The sequence below is a fragment of the Procambarus clarkii genome, chromosome 86 (assembly GCF_040958095.1).
Source record: "Procambarus clarkii isolate CNS0578487 chromosome 86, FALCON_Pclarkii_2.0, whole genome shotgun sequence".
NCBI lineage: Eukaryota > Metazoa > Arthropoda > Malacostraca > Decapoda > Cambaridae > Procambarus > Procambarus clarkii.
In genome coordinates this window covers 1,994,275-2,011,808 of record NC_091235.1, presented here as the reverse complement: position 1 = coordinate 2,011,808, position 17,534 = coordinate 1,994,275, and the positions used below count along the sequence as shown (strand labels likewise).

At 41.2% G+C, this 17,534-nt stretch overlaps 1 protein-coding gene across 1 annotated transcript; it reads right to left on the bottom strand.

The window, feature by feature from the left end:
- Positions 1 to 8,257: 8,257 nt before the first annotated feature.
- On the bottom strand, positions 8,258 to 12,401 carry LOC138358742 (uncharacterized). The gene is made up of 3 exons (XM_069316910.1): positions 12,353 to 12,401; positions 11,748 to 11,864; positions 8,258 to 8,760 (listed from the first exon to the last, which is right to left on the bottom strand). The coding sequence occupies exons 1-3, from the start codon at positions 12,399 to 12,401 to the stop codon at positions 8,258 to 8,260; spliced, it is 669 nt and encodes a 222-aa protein (XP_069173011.1).
- Positions 12,402 to 17,534: the final 5,133 nt, after the last annotated feature.

Here is a 17,534-nt window from a genome sequence, read left to right as displayed (position 1 = left end):
CCTAACCTAACCTTACCTATAAATATAGGTTAGGTTAGGTTAGGTAGGGTTGGTTAGGTTCGGTCATATATCTACGTTAATTTTAACTCCAATAAAAAAAAATTGACCTCATACATAGAGAAAAGGGTTGCTTTATCATTTCATAAGAAAAAAATTATAGTAAATATATTAATTCAGGAAAACTTGGCTTATTAGGCAAATCGGGCCTTGAATAGTAGCCTGAAAAGTGAGTTCTGGCTATTAGGTACGACATATATATATATATATATATATATATATATATATATATATATATATATATGTCGTACCTAGTAGCCATAACTCACTTCTTAGCCTACTATGCATGGCCGAATTTGCCTAATAAGCCAAGTTTTCATGAATTAATTGTTTTTCGACTACCTAACCTACCTAACCTAACCTAACCTAACTTTTTTGGCTACCTAACCTAACCTAACCTATAAAGATAGGTTAGGTTAGGTTAGGTAGGGTTGGTTAGGTTCGGTCATATATCTACGTTAATTTTAACTCCAATAAAAAAAAATTGACCTCATATATAAAGAAATGGGTAGCTTTATCATTTCATAGGAAAAAAATTAGAGAAAATATATTAATTAAGGAAAACTTGGCTTATTAGGCAAATCGGGCCTTGCATAGTAGGCTGAGAAGTGCGTTCTGGCTTCTAGGTACGACATATATATATATATATATATATATATATATATATATATATATATATATATATATATATATATATATGTCGTACCTAGTAGCCAGAACGCACTTCTCAACCTACTATGCAAGGCCCGATTTGCCTAATAAGCCAAGTTTTCATGAATTAATGTTTTTTCGACAACCTAACCTACCTAACCTAACCTAACCTAACATTTTCGGCTACCTAACCTAACCTAACCTATAAAGATAGGTTAGGTTAGGTTAGGTAGGGTTGGTTAGGTTCGGTCATATATCTACGTTAATTTTAACTGCAATAAAAAAAATTGACCTCATACATAATGAAATGGGTAGCTTTATCATTTCATAAGAAAAAAATTAGAGAAAATATATTATTTCAGGAAAACTTGGCTTATTAGGCAAATCGGGCCTTGCATAGTAGGCTGAGAAGTGCGTTCTGGCTACTAGGTACGACATATATATATATATATATATATATATATGTCGTACCTAGTAGCCAGAACTCACTTTTCAGCCTACAATGCAAGGCCCGATTTGCCTAATAAGCCAAGTTTTCCTGAATTAATATATTTTCTCTAATTTTTATCTTATGAAATGATAAAGCAACCCATTTCATTATGTAAGAGGTCAATTTTTTTTTATTGGAGTTAAAATTAACGTAGATATATGACTGAACCTAACCAACCCTACCTAACCTAACCTAACCTATCTTTATAGGTTAGGTTAGGTTAGGTAGCCGAAAAAGTTAGGTTAGGTTAGGTTAGGTAGGTTAGGTAGTCGAAAAGCAATTAATTCATGAAAACTTGGCTTATTAGGCAAATCAGGCCTTGCATAGTAGGCTCAGAAGTGAGTTCTGGCTACTAGGTACGACATATATATATATATATATATATATATATATATATATATATATATATATATATATATATATATATATATATATATATATATATATACTGGCAGCAGGTTTTCTTTCAAACATGTTTCATTGAATATGACCGCATATTCTGTATTTATTATTTTCTGGTTTAGGGCTTCTATCCCTCTAACTATTTTCTTAGCATCAGGGCTTAATTGAAATAGGAGTTCTCCAAAACTCATTTTCGTACTTTTAAGGTGAAGAAAAGAAGTGATTTGCTATAGAGTGTATTACACTTATTTGTATAATTTGCACGACGTTTCGAACCTCCATGGTTCATTCTCAAGTGAACAGATCTTACAATACTAGTTGATTTTATACCTGCATTAGGTCAGGTGATAATACAATGAAGGTGAAAACATGGGGGGATACATAAGGGATAAACATAGGGGCTGCAGAAGGCTTATTGGCCCATACGAGGCATCTCCTATCTAAACACAAAGATTAATCCAGTGTAATTGGCCTGTTATGTTGGACATTGTCTTCTGTGTTGGCATCGATATGTTCTTGTCTTGTCCTTACTCTCATGGTGGGTAGAGTAAATAGTTCCGTGATTTGGGTGTTCATGGTAGGTCGCTCTATTCTTATGTGAATTGCCTCAAGAATTTGTAATCTTCTTGAATCTTGGGTTTTGTCTATTATGCAAGTATTCTTGTTCAACATTTCTCTTGTTAGAGTAATGTCATGGGCTTGTCTCATGTGATTCCTAGGGGCACCAGATTGAAGATGGCTATCTTCAATCTTGCGGTTATAAAATCAACTAGTATTGTAAGATCTGTTCACTTGAGAATGAACCATGGAGGTTCGAAACGTCGTGCAAATTATACAAATAAGTGTAATACACTCTATAGCAAATCACTTCTTTTCTTCACCTTAAGAGTACGAAAATGAGTTTTGGAGAACTCCTATTTCAATTAAGCCCTGATGCTAAGAAAATAGTTAGAGGGATAGAAGCCCTAAACCAGAAAATAATAAATACAGAATATGCGGTCATATTCAATGAAAATATATATATATATATATACATATATATATATATATATATATATATATATATATATATATATATATATATATATATATATATATATATATATATATATATATATATATATATATATATATATATATATATATACATATATTATTAAATATGACCGAAAAAGTAAGATTAATAATTCAAACACGAACTTTCTCAATGTTTCTTATATTTTTTTCACTGTTGATGGTAACTGAAAAATCAATTCTCCAAAATTCATTTTTATTTCTAGTCTGACGCGACACTTGAACGCGTTTCGTAAAACTTATTACATTTTCAAAGACTTTAGTTTACACACACACAACTATAACTGAACAGAGTTTAAACAGCTTCGATTTTTTATACCTGCATTTGGGTGAGGTGATATGTTACAACAGTTTTGGATGAGGTGAAAACAAACTTTCAACACAAGACAGAACACGAAACAATGGGTATAATATTTTGTAAGTTAAGGGAAGAATGGAAGTAACTGTAAAGGGCCTATTGGCCCATATTTCTTGATGCTTCTATATTGGTGCGGAGTCTTGAAGTGGGTAGAATATAGTTGTGCATTAGTTGGTTGTTGATTGCTGGTGTTGACTTCTTAATGTGTTGTGCCTCGCAGATATCCAGCCGCCTGCTATCGCTGTATCTATCGATGATTTCCGTGTTTTTGTTAAGACTTCTCTGGTGATGGTCTGGTTGTGGGAAGAGATTATATGTTCCTTAATGGAGCCCTGTTGCTTATGCATCGTTAATCGCCTGGAAAAAGATGTTATTGTCTTGCCTATATACTGAATTCTTTGAGGCTTACAGTCCCCAAGTGGGCATTTGAACGCATAGACGACATTGGTCTCTTTTAAAGCGTTCTGCTTTGTGTCTGGAGAGTTTCTCATGGGTAGGTTGGCCGTTTTCTTGGTTTTATAGTAGATCGTCAATTGTATCTTCTGATTTTTGTCTGTAGGGATAACGTTTCTATTAACAATATCTTTCAGGACCCTTTCCTCCGTTCTATGAGCTGTGGAAAAGAAGTTCCTGTAAAATAGTCTAATAGGGGGTACAGGTGTTGTGTTAGTTGTCTCTTCAGAGGTTGCATGGCGTTTCACCTTCCTTCTTATGATATCTTCAACGAAACCATTGGAGAAGCCGTTGTTGACTAGGACCTGCCTTAGCCTACAGAGTTCTTCATCGACTTGGTTCCATCCTGAGCTGTGGCTGAGAGCACGGTCGACATAAGCGCTAACAACACTCCTCTTGTACCTGTCTGGCCAGTCACTGTTGGCATTTAGGCACATTCCTATGTTTGTTTCCTTAGTGTAGACTGCAGTGTGGAAACCTCTGCTCCTTTCCATGACTGTTACATCTAGAAAGGGCAGCTTCCCATCCTTCTCCATCTCGTAAGTGAAATGCAACACGGAACTCTGCTCAAATGCCTCCTTCAGCTCCTGCAGATGTCTGACATCAGGTACCTGTGTAAAAAGGTCGTCAACATACCTGCAGTATATGGCCGGTTTCAAGTTCATGCCGACTAAGACCTTTTGTTCGATGGTACCCATGTAGAAGTTCGCAAACAGGACACTTAGCGAAGAACCCATGGCGACCCCATCTACTTGCTTATACATGTGCCCATCCGGGCTCAAGAAGGGTGCCTCTTTAGTACAAGCTTGGAGTAGTTTCCTTGGAACAAGGAAAACTACCAAGGAAAACAAGGAAATAGCGCCGCGCGAGGCGCTATCCCACCACCATGCCCACAACATTTCTCCAATTACGATTGCTTCCCGCATTGTAAACTAATACGTTTCTCTCTCTCTATCTCACCCTTGTCTAATTAATAGAAGCATATGATTTTGTTAATCAGTAAAGAGAGGTGTAAACTTTGTTTCAGAAAATGGCTAGTTCGAAGCTTACGTTTTGTGAGGCTCTCTGCCCGACCGCTGCGGTTACTTTCTTAACGGTCGACACTGTCCAATAGCTGTGTTAATTGGGTGATTCCTAGCTCTTCCCCCATCCACCTAGTCACATGCCATTGGAGGATAGCAATATGCACATCCATTCTCATCATGATCGATCATTGCTCTATTGGGTTGTCAAAATTCTCATTTGGCAGATTTGAATAGAAAGTTTCGTGTTAAGTCCTCAAGTTGAACGTTCTCTCTTCACTCATTTCTAATGTATTTTTTAGGTAAAAACTGACTTGGCCTCTCTTCAGTATATAAATATCCTTTCCTTTCACATGATGATGTAACTGTTCACATAGCATTTCCTTTCACCTGGTGCATCTGTTTACATGGCAGTTACTCACACACACACACACACACACACACACACACACACACACACACACACACACACACACACACACACACACACACACACACACACACACACACATAAAAGAGAGAGATTTGGTGAACACACTCTTCCACCTTATGGTACTGTTCACATTGCGTTTCCTTTCATCTGATGCAACTATTCACATAACGTTTCCTTACATGATGCAAATGCTCACATAGCAGTTACGCTCATAAAATATAGAGAGATTTGGTGAGCATGACCTTCCACATGATCGAGCCTTTCACATAGCATTTCCTTTCACCTGATGCTGGCATTCAAATAAAGTTTAGTTCTTTGTCATGTTTGAACTCGATGTAGTGTCCGACCCGCTGTTATACGATTTACTACGACGCCATCTCCGAGGTGTGTTCACTAGTGTGACTAGACAGCACACGCGTGTAGAAATCCATCCCTCAGGTTTAGATTGGGGGAAGATAGTAGCTAGATCATATACCTGAACTTTAACAGCCTTTACGGGGCGTGTATGACTGATCCACTCCCTCGAGGCGGAATCCAGAAGCTGACTGAGAATGAGTGCGTGGTACTGTTAGAGCAGGGCTTGGAGAATATCCCCAGCAGTGGAGACACTGGTTACTGGGTGTTGTGTGATACATTACAGGTTAGTCCAGAGGTGGGCAGATACACTGATGGGCTTCCCTTAGTTCTTTCCCATGCGGATATTACAGAGGAACATATTTCACCATACAGTAAAAATATTCTTAGAGATGAAAGGCGAGGGATGTCTAAAAACATCACTAAATTAATTGCTTCTCATCTCCCTCAGAAAGATTACCTAGTCAGTCTTGATTTGTTACAGTTGCTCATGCGCATCGGTTAGAAGCAGCTAAAGTTCACGTCATCTACGAATTTCAGCAGGAGCCCTATCTTAAAGATTTAATTGAAACTAATGTTCGAGAACGTGCCGCCACCAAATGCGCGATTAAAAAAAAAAAATCAAACCGTATCAAATTCTATTTATGGGAAGAGTCTCACCGATGTTTCTAAATATTGGAATAAACACTACTTAGTTAGCGATCGTGCAGCTTTCCTAAAACACGCTTGTGATCCTTTCTTCAAGCGAACTCTGTTGCTGAGTAACAATCGTGTTATCTGCACTATCAAGCAGACGTCACTCTTAGTCAGCATTCCTACCTATTCCGGCTAACACACACTCCAAATTGCTAGGAGACGCCTCTACGAGTTTTGGTATGATGTGGTTAAACCGGCGTATATATATATATATATATATATATATATATATATATGTCGTACCTAGTAGCCAGAACTCACTTCTCAGCCTACTATTCAAGGCCCGATTTGCCTAATAAGCCAAGTTTTCCTGAATTAATATATTTACTATAATTTTTTTCTTATGAAATGATAAAGCAACCCTTTTCTCTATGTATGAGGTCAATTTTTTTTTATTGGAGTTAAAATTAACGTAGATATATGACCGAACCTAACCAACCCTACCTAACCTAACCTAACCTATATTTATAGGTAAGGTTAGGTTAGGTAGCCAAAAAAAGCTAGGTTAGGTTAGGTTAGGTAGGTTAGGTAGACGAAAAAACATTAATTCATGAAAACTTGGCTTATTATGCAAATCGGGCCTTGAATAGTAGGCTGAGAAGTGCGTTCTGGCTATTAGGTACGACATATATATATATATATATATATATATATATATATATATATATATATATATATATATATATATATATATATATTCCCCCTCCAAGTGAGAGGCTCTGTCAGCCTGTCAGTCCGTCGCTCCTCCACTGACCGCGTGCGCGCGTGGCCGAGACGAAAGGTAACGGGCATTCTGCGGTTTTCGTATTACCTCCAGCGGGCGGCATTTTTCATCAGTATTTGTTTGGCCTTTGTGAGAGTGATACCTCATTAAACAGCTCTGCTCCGCCCTGCTACGCTTACGTAAGTTTTCATTATTTTACTGTTAAAATCCTTCTTATTCCATGCTAGACCTATTCCATCAGGTTGTGTGTGTGTGTGTGTGTGTGTGTGTGTGTGTGTGTGTGTGTGTGTGTGTTTTATTATACATCCATCTCCTCCTCCTCCTCCTCCTCCCTCCCCCCTCTCTCCCCTCTCCCCCTTCTCCCCCCGGCTCCTCCTCCTCTTGCTGCGCCTCCTGCAGGTTTGTTATGGCTCCCTCCTGCTGCAGCTTCCTCCTCCTCCTCTTGCCTCCTTTACTCTCCCTTGCTCCTGCTGCTGCTCTTCCTTCAGGTTCTGTTAATCCCCCTCCCTCCTCCTGCTACTTCCTTTACTCTTTCCCTATATAATCCTTATTCTTCCAGTATTTTGATATTGTTCTCCTCTTCCTCCCATCTTTCTTCTTCTTACCACTCTCCGCATCACGTCTGCTCCTAAACATGATCTCTCTCTCTCTGTCAAAAAAGTTTGGGGGCGGAGCTTACAATCTTTATGGCCCTTTCACCCACTCACCTGCATCTTCAGACTTCACTCTCCTCCCACTTCTCCATCTACCAATCTCATCCTCTCATTTCAACAAAAAATGTATCTTTTCCAAAAATTTCAACAGAAAACGTTATATTTCACCTAAAAAAAAAAAAAACTTTCTACGTTCTCATGACCTTTACACAACAATACACACCTCACTCGAACACTACTTTTGCTATATTTATCGTACATCTGGCAACACGTCCCCTCCAGCCACCCTATGTTGCCCCAAACGTTCCCGCATCGTTATCACAACTTTCGACGTGTCCGAAACCACTCCATCCAAAATGGAGGGGACGGGCTACGTTGTCATCTCCCTACTGCAGACATCACAATCCAGCTACAAAAGAACCCTCTGAAACTAGCCCGGAAATAATTCTTCCTGACGGAATACTCAGACCTCCGGTACACATCTCCATGAATTGCCTGGTATTGTGTTCAAATCAACTACATTTACTACAAGCAGATCTAGGAGTGAAGAGCGAGAAACATACGTAATTTGGCTAGGGTTCCCAAATGCTCGGGAGATTGAAAAACTCGACAGAAAAAAATATGAAATTGTTGATGACCAAATGGACATTTTGCGAACCACCATTACCTAAACAGTAATATATTCGGTTCATATATATTCAAACTGTAATACATTCGGTTCATATATATTCAAACTGTAATATATTTAGCTCATATATATTAAAACTGTAATATATGCAGTTCATATATATTCAAACTGTAATATATTCCTGCAAAACAGCACTGAATCATTTGAAAGTTGACACTGTTTCACTGATAAGTGGCACTTGTCACTGGTAGATGACACCATGTCACTGACACGTGACACTATCACTGGAAGGTAATACGGTGTCAATGATAGACGACACTGTATCGCTGGCAGACGACACTGTATCGCTGGCAGACGACACTGTATCACTGGCAGACGACACTGTATCACTGGCAGACGACACTGTATCACTGGCAGACGACACTGTATCACTGGCAGACGACACTGTATCACTGGCAGACGACAATGTATCACTGGCAGACGACAATGTATCACTTGCACACAACACTGTATCACTGGCAGACGACACTGTATCACTGGTAGACAACAATGTATCACTTGCACACAACACTGTATCACTGGCAGACGACGATGTATCACTGGCAGACGACAATATATCACTAGCACCCAACACTGTATCACTGGCAGACGACAATGTATCACTAGCACCCAACACTGTATCACTGGCAGACGACAAAGTATCACTAGCACACAACACTGTATCACTGTCAGACGACACTGTATCACTGGCAGACGACACTATCACTGGCAGACGACACTGTATCACTGGCAGACGACACTATTACTGGCAGACGACACTGTATCACTGGCAGACGACACTGTATCACTGGGAGACGACACTGTATCACTGGCAGACGACACTGTATCACTGGCAGACGACACTGTATCACTGGCAGACGACACTGTATCACTGGCAGACGACACTATCACTGGCAGACGACACTGTATCACTGGCAGACGACACTGTATCACTGGGAGACGACACTGTATCACTGGCAGACGACACTATTACTGGCAGACGACACTGTATCACTGGCAGACGACACTGTATCACTGGCAGACGACACTGTATCACTGGCAGACGACACTGTATCACTGGCAGACGACACTGTATCACTGGCAGACGACACTGTATCACTGGCAGACGACACTGTATCACTGGCAGACGACACTGTATCACTGGCAGACGACACTATCACTGGCAGACGACACTGTATCGCTGGCAGACGACACTGTATCACTGGCAGACGACACTGTATCACTGGCAGACGACACTATCACTGGCAGACGACACTGTATCACTGGCAGACGACACTATCACTGGCAGACGACACTATCACTGGCAGACGACACTTTATCACTAGCAAATGACACTATATCACTGGTAGATTACATTATCACTTGTAGAGGACATTTTATAACTGAGAGGTGAATCTATTTCACCGGTAAGCTACACTATATTACAGGTAGATGACACTACCATTGGCAGAAGACACAATCACTGGTAGATGACACCAAATCACTTGATAGATTACACTATTTCTCCTGCATATGACAATGTATCAGAGGTAGATGACACTGTATCACTGGTGAATGATAATGTATCACTGGTAGATGGAACTGTATATATCTGATATGTATGATACTGCATTATTAGAAGATAACACTAAGTCACTTGTGGGTCATATGCTGCTGATTTACTGGCAGAAGACATTTTAAATGTCATCTAGCATATGACAATGTATAACTGACAGATGACACTGTACGACTAGTAGATGTAACTATTTCACTACCAGATGACACTATCACTAGTTCATAATCCTTTGCTTACGATATGTATCACAGGTAGATGTCTCTGTATCACTGGTAGAAGACAATGAATCATTGGTAGATGACACTGTCCCTATGACAGAAATTGCCCAATTTTTTTCTTCTACACTAATTCCTATCGAATATTAAGAGAGAGAGCGATGCATATAACTGATATATGCAGTCAAAGCAATGATTCATGATCAGTGTTTAGTCTTAAAGTCAATATTTCCACAAAGAAAACAAAATTGAAAAATTAGCTGTGAAACATATGATGTTGCTGCACTTCTAACATGCAGAAAGAAAATGGATCTACTATTTACCATATAGCACCATTATCTTACCCTTCAGCCTTCCTTTCACCATCATAAACACTAGGCCACTCTTATTCACACCCACCAGCCAGCCATTCACCATCATAACCCACATGCCACTCATCATCGTACCCACTAGTTCACCTGTTACGATCATACTCACTCATCACAATCATACCCACCAGTTCACCCTTCACAATCAGACCCACCAGCCCACCTGTCACATTCATACCCACTCATCACAATCATACCTACTCATCACAATCATACCCACCAGCAGTGAAGAGTACGACTAAGAGCAATTAGTTCAGTTTTCTCAGTTATTGCTCATAGGCGTAGTAAAATTTCAAATGCTAAACAGGTATTGCTCATAGGTAAAGTTAAAATTCCCAAAGAGATTAAACAGCACCCTTCCTTCTAATTTTTCAATGACGTCATTAGCCAGCCAGTCTTCATCGTCCCTCAATCAGTCCATCTTTAATTATTGCATATTAAATACCATTTTCAATTATCTTTTATTTAATCCCATTACAAAGATTGAGTGCTTCTTCTAAAACATCAGTTAATTGTATATTAATCATAAGAATGAAATTGCAGAAGAGCTGTTGGGACCATATAGTATCTTCTATTTATTTGCACCCGTGTTGAACAAATCATTAACCGCTGCCGTGAAATTAAATAAAACTGCAGAAGGCCCATACATAAAAAGCAAGGAAAATAGCTCAATGCTCACATCTGTATTTACCAATGTCTTACCTAATGTTAAATAAATACCCTATTGTTACCCCTTAGATTCATCCACTTCAAGCATGTCACCAATTTAAAACTGTTGAAGACCCTAATAATATCCCTTTTTATACCCATTTATTCACTCTTCGCCTAACTATAGAATAGCGTATTTGTTTAAAATATTTTAGTGGAGACCAATTAAATTGTAAGAAAGATTGTTATTGCCCTCAGGAAAAGATTACATATTTATACCTAATATTTTAGTGTATAGCCAAATATGGCTTATTGAGCAAAAGAATAAATGAAACAGCCTACCTCCTATTCATATTAAACAAAGAAGATAAGACAAAGTCTGAACCCACAAGTGTCTCACTCATTTTAACATTAACATTTCTGAGCTCCCTGCAAGATCATGACACAATGCATGTTGAAATTTCCAAACCAAACCAACAACATACATATATTTTAAACATATATAATACTCAAAAACAACCGTTCCCCCCCTGCATTTCATTTTGTTCTTACTTTCTGGTAATTCTTCTACACCTCATTAACTTCCAAAAACATCTCTCCACACAACATAATAACATTAAATCATCTCTACCATATTAAATATTTGCATGCATAGCGTTTTGGCCAAGTACTTAATCCTAATTTTCACACACACACACACACACACATCCCCAAGAAGTAGCCCTTAGCAGCTGTCTAACTCCCAGGTACCTCCTCCACGAGGATATTCCTCCACTATCTGCTGAATTGGCAACCCTACAAATATAAACTTAATTAATATTTGAAATAATTGACAATGATAATAAATTAATTTTAATAATGTAACTTGTAAATAATGGGGAATAATGGTAATAATGAAAGATTTACTTTTCAATTGAATGCTGTGAGAGGGAGAAGCTTCTAAAGCCCCTGAACCAGAACTGGTAGAAGACTCAGCATCTTCTTCCAAATACAGGCAGAATGGCCAGACTTCGTGGATGCAACCTGCAGATTAAATTAACTTTTCACATATAATTTGATTTGTAAAATTAATTTCTTCTGTTGTTAATTTAAATAAAATGAAATATTATTATAATTTATATGAATACTATTGCAGGAGAGTTAATTTTACATTTAATAATAATATAATATAAATAGTAATGGATGACACAAAACACTTTGGAGCATGTGACACAGATCTTGTCATAATGCCTGCAAGGGATGACATTACACTGTGGACAACTTATAACACACTCACACCATGCGTTAGCCATATATGACGTATGACATTCTTAACACTGAACCTTGCATAGGTGCAATTGTTTTTGCTTTAGCCCATTGCAGAAAGAACATGATTCCATGGCTGAGTATAGCTAATGTGAGACACAGAGGTTTGGAGATTGCCCAGGAGTGGCGCTGGCTACATGCACTAGCTGTGAAGGTCTGAGAGAGACAAACCCATGAACTGAGAGATGGGTGTGAGGACAGCTTACATGCTAAGTTGCCAGATATATGAATCTTGGAACGACATTTGGGTCGCATGATGTTCGAGAATTTTTTTTAGTTTTGCTTGTTTGTTCTTTATATTTTTGTTGAGGTTAGATTAAGTTTGTTTAGTCTTACCGCCTCACCTTTTAAAGATTATTATATCTGCTAACTTTGAAGACTTTAATGCCATGAATAATGGCTCCAAATACATCTCGTAGCTTTAAGATCTTTGTTGCAAATGAGTAATGGATCTAGTGTCTGAGTAAGTGTGTGTGAATTTGTTTGTCTGTTTTAGGTTAGTTGGGGTAGGGTTGATAATCTCAGCAAGGAAACAAGACCTTATTGGGCCGCCAGTGATGTTACACACCTCACTGGATGACACAAAACCCCTTGGTGTTAATGACAATGCCACACAATATATGTACTGTGACTTACTATTGAAAACTGTTGTGTATATCGCTTTTCATAAATTATAGAAGATTTGAGAATTCATTGAACAAAAATTTGATATAGTAGAGCGGAATTAATGTTACTATGTTGTGTGGAGAGATGTTTTTGGAAGTTGGGGAACGATTACTAGAGAGTGAGGATAAAAGTAAATCCCTGAACAGTGTTACAGGACGGGTTGTTTTTTTTATTATTATATATGTTTAAAATACATGTATGTTGTTGGTTTGGAAATTTCAATGTGCACTGTGTCATGATCTTGCGGGAAGCTCAGAGATGTTAATGCTAAAATGACCCCTCTATGGTGTTGTCTTGTTGTGGTGAGGGGCTCACGTATACCTCCCTGGGACTGGTGAGGGGTGCCTTCGCCTCCCCACTCCTGCCCCCTCTTTGGGACTCGTAGGGACAGTAGGGACTCTTTGGGACAGTAGGACTCCCCCCTGTTATAAAGAGGGGGGACCACTGGGGACGACGCACACCTTCCTGCACTGGCCCACGCTCGAAATCCCTGGCTGCCTTGGTAGGTGGTATCCCTTGGTTCCAGGACCCAGACTTTTTAAAATTAATTATATATGGAAACCGAAACGACCTCTCTTACCCAGGCTCATGTGATTGGCGACCAGGCCCCCTGAGTCGGACTGTGATGCAAGACTAGGCTCTGTAGCCCCAACTGCATTGAGCCCAGACCAGGCTCTTTCCCCCTCTCCCGCTCCCCTCCCTCCTCTGTGGTAGGGTCGAGCCCCAAGCCCCCAGTGATGACCAGCTCGTCCCCTGGCACGTCACCGTCTCTCATTGTGCCTACTGTGCCTTTTACCTTCTCTCTCTCTCAGGGTTCTCAACGCCGACCCTGCCATGTCCGAACTCGCACAATTCTTTCCCATACTAATATGTACCACGACTTGTTTGGTCCTCCTATGTGGACTAAATACTTTGATCTCAACTGTCTGGATTCTACACCTCCTTACGATTTATCCCTCCATAAACACTTTGCTAATTCGGTAGATGCCTCTGTTACTTATAACCCCGCCCGTCTCTTTACACGTGTCATTGCTGCTCTTTCTCAGGATGCAGCTATCCGCTCACCCCACATTGTCCAGCATTGGGGAGACCCCATTTTAGTCTCCAAAAACGCTCGGTTAAATGCCAGTGTTGGCACTGTTCTCCTTCTGCACCATGTTGCGACTGGTGTCAGGGACCTAAGAGACTGCCACTAGGATATTAAACACATCTTTGAAGCCCAAGGCCATCCTGTCCTCCAGGTGGACACGTTCACTCGACCCCTTCGGTGTCGTCGTCCTCAGCCCCTTTGAGTTGTGAAAATCCCTTTTGATAGTAGAAATTTTCCGCCTTCTAAATGTCTTCCTGGTGCCAGATGCTCCGTTCAGGAGTACATTCCTTCTCCTAGACTTTGCAATAAGTGCTGGAAATTCGGTCATGGTGCCCTCAAATGCACAAGTGCTTAGTCTCTATAGCCCATGTGTGGGGCTTCAGGTCACTCTAAGAAACTACAGAGTGCTCTTCTCCCCAGGCTCACTGCCTCAATTGCGGTGACGCCCACCCCACCTTCTCACGCGCGTGTATCCACTACAAATTTGAGGAAGCCGCCCTCAATTTGAAACACTGCAATCGTTTGTCTTTTCCTGAGGCGAGAAGCCAAGTCTGCTACCTTAATCCTTTCGCTGGCATATTTTATGCTTGTGTGTTGCGTTCCACCTCTCCTCGCCCTTCCCTTCTTTCTCAGTCTCATAACCGTTTCCAGGCCTTAGACCCGAATACGCCCTCTGCCTCCTCCCCCTGTTCATTTACGTTTTGACCCAAGGGTCCCCTCTTGGTTCTCCATCTGTTGTTTCCCCCCTTTCTTTCCCAGTCTGCCATGTCTCCTATGTCTTGTTTCCCATCTCTCCCCGATCGTTCATCCCAATCCTCCCTCATGTCTCTTGGCCTTCCATGCTGCTTGTCTGTCCAGGCTGTTCTGTCCATCGTCGTCCCAGCAATCTTTATGTTGTTCGCTCCCGTTCTTCTCCTGTTGAGACAATTGAGTCTATCGCCCAGTACGTTGTTGCTGGAACACCTGTCTCTTTGAATCAGAAACGTAAGCCTGGCTCCTCTTCTTCCTCCTCCCCAGCGGGTTAGAAGGCATCACTTTCTACCCCGCCCCCTCCCCTCTGACTCTATCATGGCGTCCCCTTCCATTTCGGTGGTCAGGCCCACTGTCCCAGCTATAGAGGTTCCTTTAGCCCCCGATTCTGTCTTGGTTGCTGCCATTGCTGGGGTATGCTTCCCTGTTTCTGCCCCCCTTCCCCTTGCTGTTCTTGACCACCACCTCTGCGTTGTCTCCTACTCCGGGCCCTGTCCATCCGCCTCTGATCTGTCCTTCTGCTCCCTTAACTCCACCGTCCTTACTAAGTTTACTCATTCCCCCTAACCCTGATTTCACTAATCCTGATCTTCTTTAATATGCTGTGTTCTTCTTTACCTTCGTTTCTTCATTGTTCTCTTTCCTTTTGACAATGACTATTCTTCAATGGAATATTCGTGGATTTCATTCAAACTTTCATAAACTCCAACTTCTGATTACACAGTTTTCACCGCTTTGTGTATGTCTCCAGTAGCCGATGCATGGTGCTTGTCCTGGTCATTTACATAGTTATTTCTTTCTCTCCTGCCCCCAGCTTTTGCTGGGGCCCATAACTCTACTGCTCTCTTGATTTGTTCTGATATTCCATTCGTCCCCCCTACTTTTTCAGTCGCCTATCCAATGTTTTCCAGCCTGTATCTTTGGGAGTAAATGGTATACGGGCTGTTCCATTTATCTCCCCCAAATGTCCTGCTTTCTCCTCCTGATCTTAAGTACCTATTGAACTCCTTACAACTAAAAAGTAAGAAGTCTGGTAATCCTACTGTGGTCCTGTTGGGTGGTTTGAACTGTCGGTATACCCTCTGGGGTGATGTTCTGACAAACACCCGGGGCCCTTCTCGAATCGTTTGTCCTCTCTTCATTCCGCACTCCATACGTGGACTCCCGCACTAGCGCCCTTTCCCGTTTTGATCTTTCTCTCTGCTCATCGTCTCTTTACTTAGATTTCACGTGACAGGTTCTTGATGACCTCCATAACAGTGACCATTTCCCCGTCCTTGCTACCTTTTTTTATCTTTTCACCCTCCCCCTTTCCTTCCCTAGGTGGCAGTTTGCCAAGGCTGACTGGAACCTATTCATCCTCCATGCTACTGTCTCCGTCCTTTCCACTCTGTCTCTCCCTCGAGCCCCCCCTCCATTTTCATGACATTATTTATTCGACGCTGCCCTCTGCTCTAAGCCTCGCTCTACCTCCCGGGGCACGCTGAAATTTGTTCCCTGGTGGAATGCGACTGTGCTCGGGCTGTTCACTCTAGGTGTGCAGCCTGGAAGAAACACCGACGCCAGCAGACGGCTGATTCTTTTATTTTGTTCTCGAAGGCGAGTGCTGTGTCCCATAGGACCATCCGTACAGATAAACGTTAGAGATGGAAATCGCATGTCTCCACTATTACGTCCGAAACTCCTCTGCCGTAGGTCTGAAAGAAAATCCGCGAGATAATGGGTAAGTTTGTTCCAGATGTCTCGCCGGTCCTTCATCTCCGTGGTACTCCTGTGGCGGACCCGTTGCAGGTCTCGACTGAACTGGGTTCCCCCTTTTCGACTATTAGCTCCGGTTTTCACCTTTCTTAATCCATCCTTCTTCATAAGCCTGTTCTTGAATCTCATCTCTTAAATTTCCGCACTCATCTCCGACTTCCCTATAACAATCCCCTCTCTTTCTCAAAACTTCAGTCTGCTCTAGCCCTCTGCAGTTCTACGGCAGTAGGCTCGGATGACATTCATTATGAAATGTTTCGCCATCTCTCTCAATGCACGTTTAATTAATTACTGGATCTACATAACCGTGTCTGGGACTCGTCGTCAGTCCCTGAAGGGTGGCTTGATGCGGCTGTTTTAGTTGTTGTTTAAGATTTGCTACTTGGAACAAAAAATTCCAAGTAGCACGGGCTATGGTGAGCCGATGCGGCTGTTCTCCCTATTCAGACACCGGGGTCTCTGAGGAAATCCCCTAAGGACTTCGCCCTATTGCCCTCACGAGTTGCGTCTGCAAACTCTTTGAACTTATGGTCAATGTCCGTCTGACGTGATTCTTGGAATTCTATCACCTCTCCCCTTCTCAATTTGGTTCTCGCAGGTGCCGTAGCACGACTGATGTTTTTGTCAACTTGGAGGTCTATATTCGCACTGTTTTTGCTGTGAATATCTCCTTTTTGACTTGGAAAAAGCTTATGACATCATTCTGAGATTCCATATTCTGTCCCAACTTCGTTCTTTTGGCCTTCATGGTAATCTCCCTCTCATCCTCCAACAGTTGCTCTTTAGTCATTTCTTTAGAGTGAGGCTTGGTACCACTCTCTCTGCCTCTTTTTGGCAATGCGAAGGTGTACCCCGAAGGCAGTGTTCTGAGCACTTCTCTTTTTTCTGGTGGCCCTCAATGGTCTTCTTTCCTCCATTCCTTCTGGCATCTTCTTCGCTCTCTATGTCTGCGATCTTACCCTCTGCTGTCGAGGTGATGATTCGCCTTTCTTTCAACGGCGGCTTCAACTTGCAATTGATGCCGTGTCGTCTTGGGCCACCAATCATGGCTTCAGGTTCTCTACTACTAAAACTTGTGCTATGAATTTTACTCAGGAAGCAGGTTCCCCTCTGTCGTTTTATGG